At 35.8% G+C, this 14,724-nt stretch overlaps 1 protein-coding gene across 1 annotated transcript; it reads left to right on the top strand.

Annotated features, from left to right (window-relative positions):
* Positions 1–653: 653 nt before the first annotated feature.
* On the top strand, positions 654–12,776 carry LOC133463779 (cytochrome c oxidase assembly protein COX15 homolog). The gene is made up of 9 exons (XM_061745495.1): positions 654–815; positions 4,696–4,883; positions 5,988–6,110; positions 6,354–6,540; positions 7,944–8,111; positions 8,241–8,322; positions 9,591–9,745; positions 10,562–10,675; positions 11,966–12,776. The coding sequence occupies exons 1-9, from the start codon at positions 741–743 to the stop codon at positions 12,095–12,097; spliced, it is 1,224 nt and encodes a 407-aa protein (XP_061601479.1). The 5' UTR covers positions 654–740; the 3' UTR covers positions 12,098–12,776.
* Positions 12,777–14,724: the final 1,948 nt, after the last annotated feature.

Genomic DNA, 14,724 nt, shown 5'->3' on the forward strand with positions numbered 1-14,724 from the left:
TACCTTGTTCTCTATAGCTGATATAACATGAATTACTTATATGTGGGATCAATAAAGTTCTTATTTTTGCCATCTGAGAAAATTAAATATATTATATTTGGTGCCTAACTGTTTCCCAAGTATATTAGTACATTTGTGAATGAATAAATGAGACATAAAACGTACATTTCTTTGTAGAAAGGCGCTTTATGAAAATAAATCAATTTACTTGTATTAGTTTACAGCGCAGTCTTGCCCCATCCAATATGGCGGCGACGTTGACGTACGGCTCAGCGCTCGATGGGGCGTCTACGTATATATGTCTATGTGTGGGGACGGAGATTTAAACAGATGCACCAATGGCCCTGCTCGATATTAGTCTATTAGAAAATGTACAAAATAACAATATAATACACACTATAATATACTTGCATCAGTAGTTGTTATTTTATTGTATTGTTGTTGTTTTTTTATTGTATTCTTTTTTCTACAAATAGAGGTTTGTGACGTCAGGAGGTTAGAGTTGAATGGTGTCCGGCAGCTTTAAGGCTGATTTATGGTTCAGCGTTACACCAACGCAGAGCCTACGGCGTACGGTACGCGTCGCCGCGTAACCTACGCCGTAGGCTCTGCGTCGATTTACCGCGGAACCATAATTCCGGCTTCATTAGGAAACCAACACCGAGCCTGATCCAGTCCGCTGAGCCACCTCGCTGCTGCTGCATGTTCACATGAGCTCCAGTGTTTATTAAGAGACAAAAATGTTACTTTCGTCGTTACGGACGGCTGTTTTTCGCGGTTGCAGATGTGCCGGCAGGGAGTTTCACCAGAGCAGCGTGAGTACAGGAACTACAGCTGCTAACATAGCTGCTTAGATAAGTGGAAAAGGTCACAGGGAAATGTCCAAACCCCCTTTGCAAATCAACACCAGTCTGCTGAGTTTATTACGCGTTAGTGCTGCTTGTATCTGTGTATTTTTGTAACGGGGGTATTTAATGTATGCGCCTCAATCACACACTCGTGTGTCTCGTAACAGAGAACTTACATCACCGACCTCCAGCTCTTATGTCAGAGAGGAAAGCTGAATTATTAAAATTACAACTAATTACATGTCACTGGAAGAGTCCAGGAGGATCCAGGTACCATGCAGACTGTGACTTGTTATCAGGGCTTGGATGAATCATTCATCTGTTAAGTGGCTAAATAGGATTGTTATTGTAAATGCAACGTGCAATTATGTAAATATCGATCTGTTATTCTTTTTATTCTTTTTATATACTAGTATTTTTTATTACTATTTTTATTCTTCTTCTTCTTCTTCTTCTTGTATATACTGTTTATAGTGTTTTTTATTATTATTGTGTGATATTGATGCCTCTACGTGTTTTGCACTATCCCCTTTGCTGCTGTAATCTGGAAATTTCCCCTCTGTGGGACTATTAAAGGATTTCTTATCTTATCTTATCTTAATGTGCTAAAATGATGCTTTAAGATATTGTAGGCATCACACATTTGATTATTACTAACGTGAAGGAAAAATCTGGGCATCGAGCCTTTCAATTGTTGCCTTCAACCAATGTGAATTAAATTGTAAGTTTCCTTCAAAGTTCATAAATTAGTTGACAATTGAAAATATTATGGGATTTTTTTGCAGTAATGTGCTCAGGTGATCTATATAGCTTTTAAATATTTCCCCCCCTAGTAATCGTCCGTTCTTACTGATTATTTAAGGATGCATTTTGGTGAAAATAACCAATAATTAAGTGCTTCTGCATGGCAGATAACGCACATCTATCTATCAATCAATCAATCAATCAATCAATCAGGGCTGGGCGATATGGACCAAAAGTCATATCTCGATATTTTCTAGCTAAATGGCGATACTCGATATATATCTCGATATTTTTTCTGTGCCATAATTGGGGTTTCCCCCAAAGCATTATAGCATAGCATCTCTGTTAGCATCTCTGTTAGCTTCATTTTTTCTGAGGCAAACCCTTAAAAAAACAGTCAGTTTTAATACAAAACCTCGTGCCAAATGTCACACAGGTTCCTTTATTAACAGAGGTCTGCACAATATCAACATGTATAAAACAAATGAAATAAAAATAAACTGCCTGCATATATAGAATAAAAATGCTTCTTGAATAAAATAAAACAAATATCCCTTTCCTGCATAACAATTAAATTAAAATACACTGCAATTAATACAATGTAGACAGTAACAGGCAGACTTTTCCACTGAGGTTGACAGTTGTGCAAATAACAAAACATTTGTGCAAATCTCAAATAAAACATTCAAGTCAATTTGTCACAAAATAAGCTATATCAAAATCATTAAATGTAAAAAAAAAACTAACTTTTGGAATTTTTTTTTTTTTTTTTTTTTTAAATCGATATAAACGATATTGTCTCGTACCATATCGTGTTTGAAAATAAATCGATATATATTAAAATCTCGATATATCGCCCAGCCCTACTATCTATCTATCTATCTATCTATCTATCTATCTATCTATCTATCTATCTATCTATCTATCTATCTATCTATCTATCTATCTATCTATCTATCTATCTATCTATCTATCTATCTATCTATCTATCTATCATCTTTACAACTCGTAGACTTAAAACTCGTAGACTTAAATATTCCAGTAGCTCTGTCCAAACTATAAGAGCAACAAAAACCTGTTACCCCTTTTACACCAAGCTGGTTCCAGGGCTGGTGCCAGAGCCGGTTCGCGGTTGGTTCTAAGTAAGAACCGGTTGAGAACCGTTTGCTTTTACACAAGCTGGTGCTGGCCAGCGGCTGGCCAGAGAGCCACGTCATTACGTTACTGTGTACGTCACCATTTCCCGGTACAACTAGAATACAACATCCCTGACAAAACACTTTTTTAAATATTTACAAATATGGAGCATTGTTCAATCACTTATCAAAACAAATAAAATCCGACTTGGATTATCTGAAATAGAGGACATATTTATAACCTCATTAGGGCTGGGCGATATGGACCAAAAGTCATATCTCGATATTTTCTAGCTAAATGGCGATACTCGATATATATCGATATTTTTTCCGTGACATAATTGGGGTTTCCCCCAAAGCATTATAGCATAGCATCTCTGTTAGCTTCATTTTTTTCTGAGGCAAACCCTTAAAAAAACAGTCATACAAAGCCTCGTGGCAAATGTCACACAGGTACCTTTATTAACAGAGGTCTGCACAATATCAACATGTATAAAACAAATGAAATAAAAATAAACTGCCTGCATATATAGAATTAAAATGCTTCTTGAATAAAATAAAACAAATATCCCTTTCCTGCATAACAATTAAATTAAAATACACTGTAATTAATACAATGTAGACAGTAACAGGCAGACTTTTCCACTGAGGTTGACAGTTGTGCAAATAACAAAACATTTGTGCAAATCTCAAATAAAACATTCAAGTCAATTTGTCACAAAGTAAGCTATATCAAAATCATAAAAAAAAAATTATTATTATTTTTTTTTTAAATCGATATAAACGATATTGTCTCGTACCATATCGCGTTTGAAAATATATCGATATATATTAAAATCTCGATATATCGCCCAGCCCTAAACCTCATACACAATTAAAGGAAAGATCAGTGAGTTTTATATTTTATTTATAAGATATCTCTTCAAAATGTCCAAGATGTAAAAGAATCGATGGAACATTTGTACATATGTTTTGGGAATGTGATCTTTTAAAACGTTTCTGGAAATCAATTCATTCCTTCACACAATCAGTATTAGAAATTAAATTTGAGTTAAGCTCCAATTTGTATTAATTAAATGACACACTGGATCTTCAGTTAGACCGGAAAAAAAGCAGGATATTAATTATGATCACATACTTTCAGTTTTTTTACCATTTTTTTACCATAAAAAGATATTTAAAAAAAAAAAAAGAAAGAAACCACCTAATATTGTTATTTACATGTGTGCTTTTCTTTTCTGGTCTGAATGAAATACGCAAAAGTTCCCTGTGATATTACTAGTAATGAATGTGAGTAGTGTGTATATATATATATTCATAATATACACACACAATACAAATACATGTGTATATATACATACAGTATAAGCAGTTCAATCTTACTAAGAATCTGTCCCAATTCCCATCAGAAATCACCTAAGAAGTAACTTTAAGTAAGACACAGTTTACATTTCTTTCAAGTGAATTTTGAAAAATGTATTACAAGCCAGTTACACTGGCATATTCTATGTATTTAAAGTTTAGGTTTGCACGAATCAAGTAAAAATCATCTAGTTAAATTGTAGGTGCTATTTTAAGTAAAATTTGACATTTTTGGCTAGAACTTTATGATAATTATATATAGGTCAGGGCATTTGGCTTCCCTGCAGTTTAACTGTCAAAGAACTGGTTCTTTCCTCTAGACCAGCAAAGAGTTGGTTCTCCTGTAGCACCAGTTTTGAGAGCCAGGAGCCGGTGCTTAGGCTGTGTAAAACCAAAGAACTGGTGCTAAGTCTGGCTCTAGCCCAGAACCAGCCCTGGAACCAGCTTGGTGTAAAAGGGGTAACATAGATCAGTGGTCTTCAACCGTGGTCCTCGGGACCCCCTGTCCTGCATAGATTAATACTGTGCTTCAATAACTATGTGCTTATTGTTCTTCACATTAAATCATTGCGGTGATCCCCTCTGTCCTTTGTTTCCAACATCAGCGGAGTCCACAGCTACGACAATGGTTTGTGAGGAGAAACCAGAGCACCATCACAGTGGAGTCCGGTGCCCGCTCCATCCCGGCAGCAGCCGCTGTTCCCAACGCTGCCACCAACCGCATAGTTGGCCGCTGGTTGCTTGGATGCAGTGGACTGGTCGTTGGGGCCGTGGTCTTGGGTGGCGTTACAAGGTAGCTGTGGCTTAAGTGTAGTTTGCCTGAGTCTATAATAGGGGTGTAACAATATATCGTGCCACGAAATTTCGCGATACAAAAACGTCACGATACGTGTCGTGGAGGTGACAAAGTGTATTGCGATATTGGGTTATTAATATGAATCTATTGTGTTGACTAGAAAACGCGCATCCAACCGTGCGTGCCGACCGCACCTCGACCTGCGAGATTGCGGTCCCGTTTTGAGCTCTGAACCTTTACTTATGTAAGCCTGGTGTAGAGTTAAGCCTTACCTTATTAAATTAAACCTTTTTCAGGTCGTGAGTAGGATAAACATGCGGGAAACTTCTGCTGAGCTCCAGTGTACTTTAATGTCCGCTCAACAGCGTAGGATTTTAGAACATCAACACAGCACCTAGTGCTGTATCACTCCACACAATCTGACACTACAGATAAACTGACTAGTGTCATTATAGTCCCTAATTTACATCAGAATATAAAGAATATATTTATAAAATAATGAACCCTGAATTACCAAAATAACCTTCTTAACAAAAATAAATCTCCTCTTACACTTATAAGGTGAACATGAATCAATCTTTTTTATGATGTAAAATTGTATGTATTTATTTACTTGTATTTATTTATTTAATTTTAGTTGTTAAATTTCTGGAAAAGAAAAAAATCAAATCAGACATGAGAGAAACTATTCAGTTTGTGGCAAAATATTTTTACTTGTTTGAAACTGAAGATGAATAATGTAAACCTGACATTTACTTCTAGTTCAGTTTGTGGAAAATGGTTGGCCTGACTTTCTCTTTAAAACTTAAACAGTTATAAAGCATTACAAACTGTAGGGCAAACTGCAAACGTACAGTATTGTTTTGTATTTTGTGTCCTTCAAATAAAAGAAAATAATTTTTTCCAGTCATATGTTCCTCATTCAAGGTTTTAAAAAAAATATTACTATAATATTGTATCGTATCGTTATCGTGACCTCAATATCGTGTATCGTACCGTATCGTGAGATTAGTGTATCGTTACACCCCTAGTCTATAATGCTCATTTTTGCAGTGAAATGGCATCAAAGGGGTAATATGTGTCTTCATTTGTTTTAATCAGGCTAACAGAATCTGGGCTTTCCATGGTTGATTGGCATCTGGTCAGAGAGATGAAGCCGCCTCAGACCGACGCAGAGTGGGAGGCCGAGTTTTCCAAGTACCAGCAGTTTCCAGAGTTCAAAATGTACGCCCCTTTTTCTCTCTGTTTACCTCCACTGTACAGACTTTTACAGAGTTCTAAATGTTTTTTTTTTAACTAAGTAATATATTGAGTTTTTTCATTATACTGTTTTTTTCATCTACAATGTATTCTTGAGACTAATTGCATAAATGCACAGTTTTCACTATTGTATAATTGGATACATCTAAGCATATGTGGATTGGATCCGTAATTATAAAAATCTCTGCTTTTATTATTTCTTCCCAGATTAAACCATGGCATGACTCTTCCAGAGTTTAAGTTTATTTTCTACATGGAGTGGGGTCATCGGATGTGGGGCAGATTAGTTGGGCTTGCATATATTCTCCCCACCATGTACTTCTGGAAGAAAGGATACTTCAATCGCTCCATGAAAGGAAGAGTGCTGGGGCTTTGTGGCTTTGTCTTCTTCCAGGTAATGCTCAGTAGAGCTGCTGCCATAGATCGTAGCGAGTAAATCCTTACCTCAGGTATGTCCAGATGGGAACAAATACGTCTACATGCCTGGATGTCGTCTGTGGGGTCCCACAGGGGTCAGTCTTAGGCCCTAAGCTATTTACTCTATATATCAATGACATAATCAAAACATCTGATGTATTAAAACTTATTTTATTTGCTGATGATACAAATATTTTCTGCTCAGGAAACGACTTGAATATACTGGAAAAGGCGATTAACAGAGAAATGACAAAACTAAATACATGGTTTAATATAAATAAATTATCACTAAATCTGGCAAAGACCAAATTCATGTTATTTGGGAGAAATAATGTAAAGAAAAGCATAAACTTGCAAGTTAATGGAAACAATATAGAAAGAGTGAGGGAACATAAGGTTCTGGGTATATTAGTGGATGACCTCTTGACATGGCGACCACATGTAAAAATAATTCAAAATAAGATGGCAAGGAGTGTGTCTATTCTGTGGAAATTGCAGAAATCTCTCAATTTAAACTCGCTTAAGACCATATATTCGGCACTAATAGTCCCACATATGAGGTACTGTGTAGAAAATTGGGGTTTCACTTACAAGGGCATTACAGAACCAATATTTAAATTGCAAAAAAAAGCGCTTCGCATCATTCATTCTGTCCCAGCCAGGGCACATACGAACGAACTGTTCATAAAGACGAAATATCTAAAACTGAGAGAGATACTTCATTTTCAGATGCTACAAACAATTTACAAAGCAACACAGGCGGCATTGCCAGTAAATGTTCAGAAATTGTTCACTCTTAGTCAAGGTCCTCACAGCATGCGCAGCTTGCTGCAGTTTCAACAGAAAAAGATAAGGACAACGATGGGAAGCCATAGTTTGTCAGTAGCTGGTGTGAAAATGTGGAATAGCCTAAACAATGAATTAAAGTTAGCAAGAAATGTAACTGTTTTCAAACATGAGTTAAAGAAGCTGTTATGGAAGCAATATCAAAACTAGGTACAGGAAGGCAATGTCTGGCTATGTGTACAAAACAATGGCAATGTGGGAAATTGAGTGGACTGGACACGTGTACAAACATACATGCTATCTGGACTGTGAAGGATGAAATTAGACAAATTGCTATGTGGTAAACTATGTATCTTACTGAATTCTGTTGTTGATGTGATCATGAATCTTACATAGAACGGGGCGGGACTTTGATAAGCGTCAGCTTCTCCCGTACCCTTTTCGTCATGTGCTGAGTATGCAATGTATAATGTTCTGGAGATGAAATGTGTCTATATAAACATGCCGAAATAAACAAAATAATAATTACGTTTGTTGTGGTAGTAGTCAGGTTTTATTGATGACGAGTTATGTAATTATGCATGTTTTTCTTAGGGTCTTCTGGGGTGGTACATGGTAAAAAGCGGACTGGAGGAGAAGCCTGAGTCACATGACATCCCTCGGGTCAGCCAGTATCGTCTGAGTGCTCACCTCGGCTCTGCCTTGTTGCTGTATTGTGCCAGTCTCTGGACTGGGCTTACTCTGCTGCTTCCAGCACACAAGGTACAGAGACTCGCTGTGGACTTTAGACCAAGTTTTAGGAATGTGAAGTCATACGCTTTTGACTATTGAAATATCAGGCAACGTCACCCCCAAAAATGTTGTTAATGTGTCTGTGTGTGTCATTAAAAGATGACAGAAACCAGAAGTCTCATGCAGCTCAGAAAGTTTGCCAAGGGAACTGGTGGACTTGTCTTCCTCACGGCTCTTTCAGGTACTGTGTGTTTGAATACAGTATAACGATAACAATCAGCCCATGTAATCTGTTCAAAACTAGAAATGTTTTGTCATTTTTGTGCTTACAAATAAATGATTTGCCGATGTTTTTACATTTAATGATGTGACAGCAAACAGGTTCCCAACACGACTAATGCAGCACTGGAGAAATTATTTAAACTGGCACAAAACAACTACTTTTATTAATGGCTAAATGTTAAAGAAAGTGCCGACTGGCGATGTGAATCAGCCACACAGCAGAAATAGAGCAATAAATGGTTTTTGGTCATGTGTAATGAGTTCAGGGGCTCAAGCATCTCTGGAGCTGAAGAAACTAAGATGATATATTTCCAAATGAAATTTAGGGAAAACTCCTCGTTCCTTCTGCAGATTTATGTTGGTCCGTGTACGGCTGTGAAATCTGAATAGAGAACAAATCTGACGGCTGAATATTTATATAAAAACAATTTAATGGATATATGAATGACTAGAAGATAGTTTGATTATTATCTGATTGTTTTAGGATTATATCACAGGGTGCTTGCGCAAGTCTTGAAAGTCTTAATAAGTATGGAATTTTGAAACACTGTTTTCCAAACCTTGAAAAGTCTTGAATTTTGTGTGAAAGTCTTAATAAAGTATGGGGAAAAAATGTATGGTAGAATTTTACAGTATGCTCAAAGGCATTGTGAAATGAGAAATAGAAAGGTAGGCTATAAAACTTATAGTTTATATAGTTTTTTATAGTTGTGATACAGCTTGTTCAGAAGTTAAAATGAGATAACATAAAGATAAGATCAGTCATGTCAAGGACAGAAAAAATAAGATGCGAGTGAAGAGACTGAATTCTACATACATTCATCCATCCATTCATGTGTTTTTATAGATAGTCTTTGTGACACTTGTTTGATCTGAAATTCATGTACTGATTTTCATGTTTTGAAACGTTTTCATCAGTAAAAACATAATTTACTGTGAATAATGCATTCGTTCATTGAATACTAGCCTATAAAAAATTCTAACAAACATTTCTAATAAACACAATTGGTACAATCTCAACCAATGAAGTAGGCAGTAGGCACACAAGTATACAAGTACGTAAAGTTAAGGGCTTGGGAAAAAAAATATCAGTTTTAAAAAAGTCTGGGAAAAGTCTGGAATTTTAATTTGGAAAAAGAGCAAGCACCCTGTATCAATACGGTTGTTGTTGTTATTTATTATTAAACCCAAAGCTATCTGTAACTACATGTTGATATGTGTACACAGGTGCTTTTGTTGCTGGTTTGGATGCTGGTCTCGTTTATAACTCCTTCCCAAAGATGGCAGATAAATGGATTCCTGATGACCTGCTGGCCTTCTCTCCCACCCTCAAGAACTTCTTTGAAAATCCCACCACTGTACAATTTGACCACAGAGTTCTGGTACGCTGTTGTGTCTGAACTAGGGCTGGGCGATATGGACCAAAAGTCATATCTCGATATTTTCTAGCTAAATGGCGATACTCGATATATATCTCGATATTTTTTCTGTGCCTTAATTGGGGTTTCCCCCAAAGCATTATAGCATAGCATCTCTGTTAGCATCTCTGTTAGCATCTCTGTTAGCTTCATTTTTTTCTGAGGCAAACCCTTAAAAAAACAGTCAGTTTTAATACAAAGCCTCGTGCCAAATGTCACACAGGTTCCTTTATTAACAGAGGTCTGCACAATATCAACATGTATAAAACAAATGAAATAAAAATAAACTGCCTGCATATATAGAATAAAAATGCTTCTTGATAAAGTATAAAATAATAAAATAAAACAAATATCCCTTTCCTGCATAACAATTAAATTTAAATACACTGCAATTAATACAATGTAGACAGTAACAGGCAGACTTTTCCACTGAGGTTGACAGTTGTGCAAATCTCAAATAAAACATTCAAGTCAATTTGTCACAAAATAAGCTATATCAAAATCATTAAAAAAAAAAAAAAAAGAATTTTTTTTTTTTTTAGAAATCGATATAAACGATATTGTCTCGTACCATATCGCGTTTGAAAATATATATATATATATATATATATATATATATATATTAAATATTAAAATATATTAAAATCTCGATATATCGCCCAGCCCTAGTCTGAACCATCAACATTTTAATATTTAATAATAATTCAAATAAAAAGTGCTTTTGTCACCTTCACCCCTGTACAGCCTCACTCAGTAATAAGATATATTTCTTTTCTTTAGGCGATCGGTTCTTTGTCAGCGATTACAGGCCTTTATCTGTTCTCAAGGAGGATGCTACTGCCCAGGAGGGCCAAGATTGCAATCAGCCTTCTTGCAGCAATGGCCTATACCCAGGTAGGCTGTCATACTGACATTAAAAATGTGTGCATACATGGGTGCAAGACCTTTCAATGTAGATGAGCTTCTGAAAACAATGGAAGGGGAACTAAACACACTGAAGAGCTGGTTTGATGTAAACAAATTATCTTTAAATTTAAGTAAAACCAAATGTATGATATTTGGAAATCAACAAATCAAAACTGAAGTCTCATTAAGGATTGATGGTGTGAAGATTCAAAGAGTCTTTGAATATAAGTTTCTTGGAGTATTAATCGACCATAAATTAAACTGGAAATCCCACATTAATCATGTCAAAAAGAAAATGTCCAAAACAATCGCAATAGTTTATAGATCCAAAGAACTTTTAAATAAAAAATCACATTACCTGCTATATTGTTCCCTTATAGTCCCATACATGACATATTGTGTGGAAGTGTGGGGAAACACCTATAAAACCAATCTCATGCCCATATTTTTACTGCAAAAGAGAATAGTACGTATAATTATGGGAGCAGAGTACCTGGCGCCAACCAATGCTTTTTTTATTAATTTAAATACATTAAAATTCTGGGATCTAGTTAACCTTCAAACCTTATTGATCATATATAAAGCACATCATAATCTCCTCCCAAGATGTTCTCAGAGGCCGTTCCAAATCCACAAGAGTAAATATGAACTAAGGAACACAGGTATGTTTAAGAAGGCATGGGGAAGAACCAAAAGAAAAGAAAACTGTGTTTCCGTGAAAGGTGTCAAATTGTGGAATTGCTGCGATAAGGATTTAAGAATGTGTACCTCAATTTATGTTTTCAAAAAAAATTTTAAATATAAAATGATAAACAGTTATAAAGAATTTTTTTAATTATGTTGGTATAGCTTATTATAGATTAACATGAAAATAGCACCACTATATACCCCTTTTTGCATTATTGGTTTTACTATTTTTATATAATATAATGCAATGACAGTTTCTCTTTGTTTTCTTTTTATATATTTCTTTTCTTATTTGTGTATTATCATCCACCGAATGATATACACTGCACAGGATAGGCTAGAATAAGCCCTTGGCTTCAGCCTACTCCTTTTTCGGACATTTCTATTTACCTTTTATTTTATTTGTGAAACTAACATGTAAATGTTTCAATGTATTCTGTCCGAAATAAACCATTCATTCATTCATTCATTCATTCATTCATTCATTCATTCATTCATTCATTCATTCATTCATTCATTCATTCATTCATTCATTCATTCATTCATTCATTCATTCATTCATTCATGAGCTTTGTTTTTTGTGCTCCTTAGGTTGCCCTTGGCATCAGCACCCTGCTACTGTACGTCCCCACTCCACTGGCAGCAACTCACCAGTCCGGTTCTGTGGCTCTTCTGTCACTTGCCATTTGGGTTCTGGCCGAGCTTCGCAAAATGCCTAAATAAATGCCTTCTTCACTACGGATGATCCAATCCCATGCAGCTACATAGAAAACCTGTAAAAGATAGCATTGCCATTAAATACGAAATTCAGAGAAAACCGTGACGTTCTGCATTTAAAACTGAGCAATGAATGAAGCTTTTGCATTTTGCATTTCTCCACGAAGGTTACAGTACAATATAGCACACTTTTGATGAAGCATATATGTCATTTAATTAGTGCTGGGCGGTATACGGGTTCATACCGAATACCGGTGTTTATTCTTCTTATGATATGAATTTTTCATATACCGTAATACCGGTGAGTTTGTACAGTAGCTACACAACGTTGGGAACGCTGCGCGGCTGGACACTGTTTGTGAGGGGACTGTTTAGCAGCAGTGATGCACCGATTGTTCGGTAACCGAAATTGTTCGGCCGAAAATGGCAAAAAAAACACTTTCGGTGTTCGGTGGAATAAGTGGGAAAAAAAACTAACAATTAATAACGGCGTTGTAAAATAAGGAAATAGACTGGCAGCTCCGTAACTGTTGCACCACAAACATAAATCGTTGGCCAACCAAAAAGTAACCACATAAGAATTTTACCTAACATTCACCAGGAGGTGGAACCAAAACAACATAATGCTGGGAAATTAAAAAATGTTCAGTTTTTTTATGTTCAATAAATATTTTCTACCTTGAAATTTTGTAAAAGATTTTTTTCTTTGAAAAGCATGCCTAAATAAAGTTTATTTGATTTATGCATCCTCCTCATGACAGTAAAATAGGCCATTCTAAGCCAATTTACTGCAGCAATTCCTTTCCAAATCATTAGAAAATGTGGTTAACACCCAGTTGTGCATGAAAAAAAAAAAAATACCGTGATATACCGTGAAACCGATATAATTTTGAAAAATACTGTGATATAAATTTTTGGTCATACCGCCCAGCACTACATTTAATGCTGAATCATGGGGGAACCTTGGACGTCTGCTGCTAAGCATGCCGAGTTGTGATCTACCCAACTAGAAGGTCAACAGTTTAATTCCCAGCACCTGCAAGTGTTGACATTGCCCTGGACAGATATACTCATGGGTACGTACAGGTAGAGCAAAAAGTGTTGTATGTTATAACAAACAGCTGTATAAATTGGTGAATACACACATACTTTTGGAAAACCTAAGCAAGGTTAAAAGATGCTGCATTAGGTGCAGAAAATGTACCAGTCACGCCATCATCAGGTTTGTCAGAACAGAAATGAAAGCATGGTAAAACAGGTTTCTATCCAGCTTTAGTCTACACAAAGTTTCTTGTATCTGATTAAAGTTGAAAAAACTTTTGGCTCCTGGGGTTATATGTATAATAATGTACATTATAAGGTAATAAACCATCTCTTGTTGGCATTGTGATGATAAATTATTATGTAAAATAGTAAGATGCAGAACATCTGGAATGTGTTTCCTTAATCTTGTAAAGAAACTATGATATACTGCATTCTCATTGCTTGTTTTTTCTTATCAATCTGAACAATACCCTACAGTTACACTGTAAAATTGTTTTATACTGTTTTTTTTAATTTATTAAAAAGGACAAATCTTATTTGAAAAAATTCTGAACCTTTGTTCTGAATTATTTGTGCCTAACTGGGAAGTGCACAATCATGATGCACCAGTGCAGGTTTAGACACACCTGCACATTTTTAATAAGTGGGTGGATCTAAAGTTTCGACTCGTTGGTCCATGTGGGAGTTTCTTTTAGACCTGTGGAGCAGGATGTTTCTGGCCAGCCATCAATTCACTTTATAAAGATTGTCTTTTGTGAAATGGGTCTGGTACTGCCAGAGCCGGATTAAATAAATGGACTACACTAGGCAGACTGTGATTTTTGGGCCCCCCTCCATCGATGTTATTTATGAAACCTTAAACTTACCAAAGTTACTAATGAAACTTAATTCACATTTTACATAGCAAAGTCATAGTCAAGTTGGTTCTTTGTATTCCAAAATAAGTCAGGTGTTGTATATTAAACTACCTATCGGACTATTTTTAGATTTTTATTATTTATACGTTATTACAATGCTCTATTAAATGCTATTAAATTATCCTTATCTTATCGATTGTGAGCATTTTGCAGAAAATCTTAATTAAATATGTTGATTAAATTGAATAGTTATTTTTGGGTTTTTCGGGTCGGATCGGGTGTCTATATGCGCAATTTTGACTCTCCAATTAATGTTATGTAATGGAACGTGACTGTTGATATTTATAAGGGAAAAAAAGAAAAAAAAAATTGGGGGAAAAAAAAAACGGCCCATAGCGCGAGGCCCCGTGCGGTCGCACGGTTCGCACATCCCTTGCGGCGGCCCTGTGCGTATGTATGCATATATATATATATATATATGTATGTATACTAAATATAGTAATAATGCACATATATATATGCCATAGGTTTTTACCGGGATGTTATCAACCATTAATATGTGTGCAGACAAAAAAATATATATATATTTTTTTGTCCCTCTGTCTGGGCCCCCCCTGTCAATCGGGCCCTAGGCACATGCCTAGTTTGCCTTTGCGTTAATCCGGCTCTGGGTACTGCTCCCATTAGCAGCCATTTTCATGGAGACAAGCTCAAGAGCCAGTAGTCAAATTA

The sequence above is a fragment of the Cololabis saira genome, chromosome 17 (genome assembly GCF_033807715.1).
Source record: "Cololabis saira isolate AMF1-May2022 chromosome 17, fColSai1.1, whole genome shotgun sequence".
Lineage (NCBI taxonomy): Eukaryota > Metazoa > Chordata > Actinopteri > Beloniformes > Belonidae > Cololabis > Cololabis saira.

What these genes read in the sequence shown, in the direction of transcription:
- LOC133463779 (XM_061745495.1), top strand. Translation starts at nt 741, where the DNA reads ATGTTACTTTCGTCGTTACGGACGGCTGTTTTTCGCGGTTGCAGATGT. An exon ending in GTCTTGGGTGGCGTTACAAG is followed by an intron (nt 4,884 to 5,987) that starts GTAGCTGTGGCT and finishes TGTTTTAATCAG; the next exon opens with GCTAACAGAATCTGGGCTTT. An exon ending in TGCTGCTTCCAGCACACAAG is followed by an intron (nt 8,112 to 8,240) that starts GTACAGAGACTC and finishes TGTCATTAAAAG; the next exon opens with ATGACAGAAACCAGAAGTCT.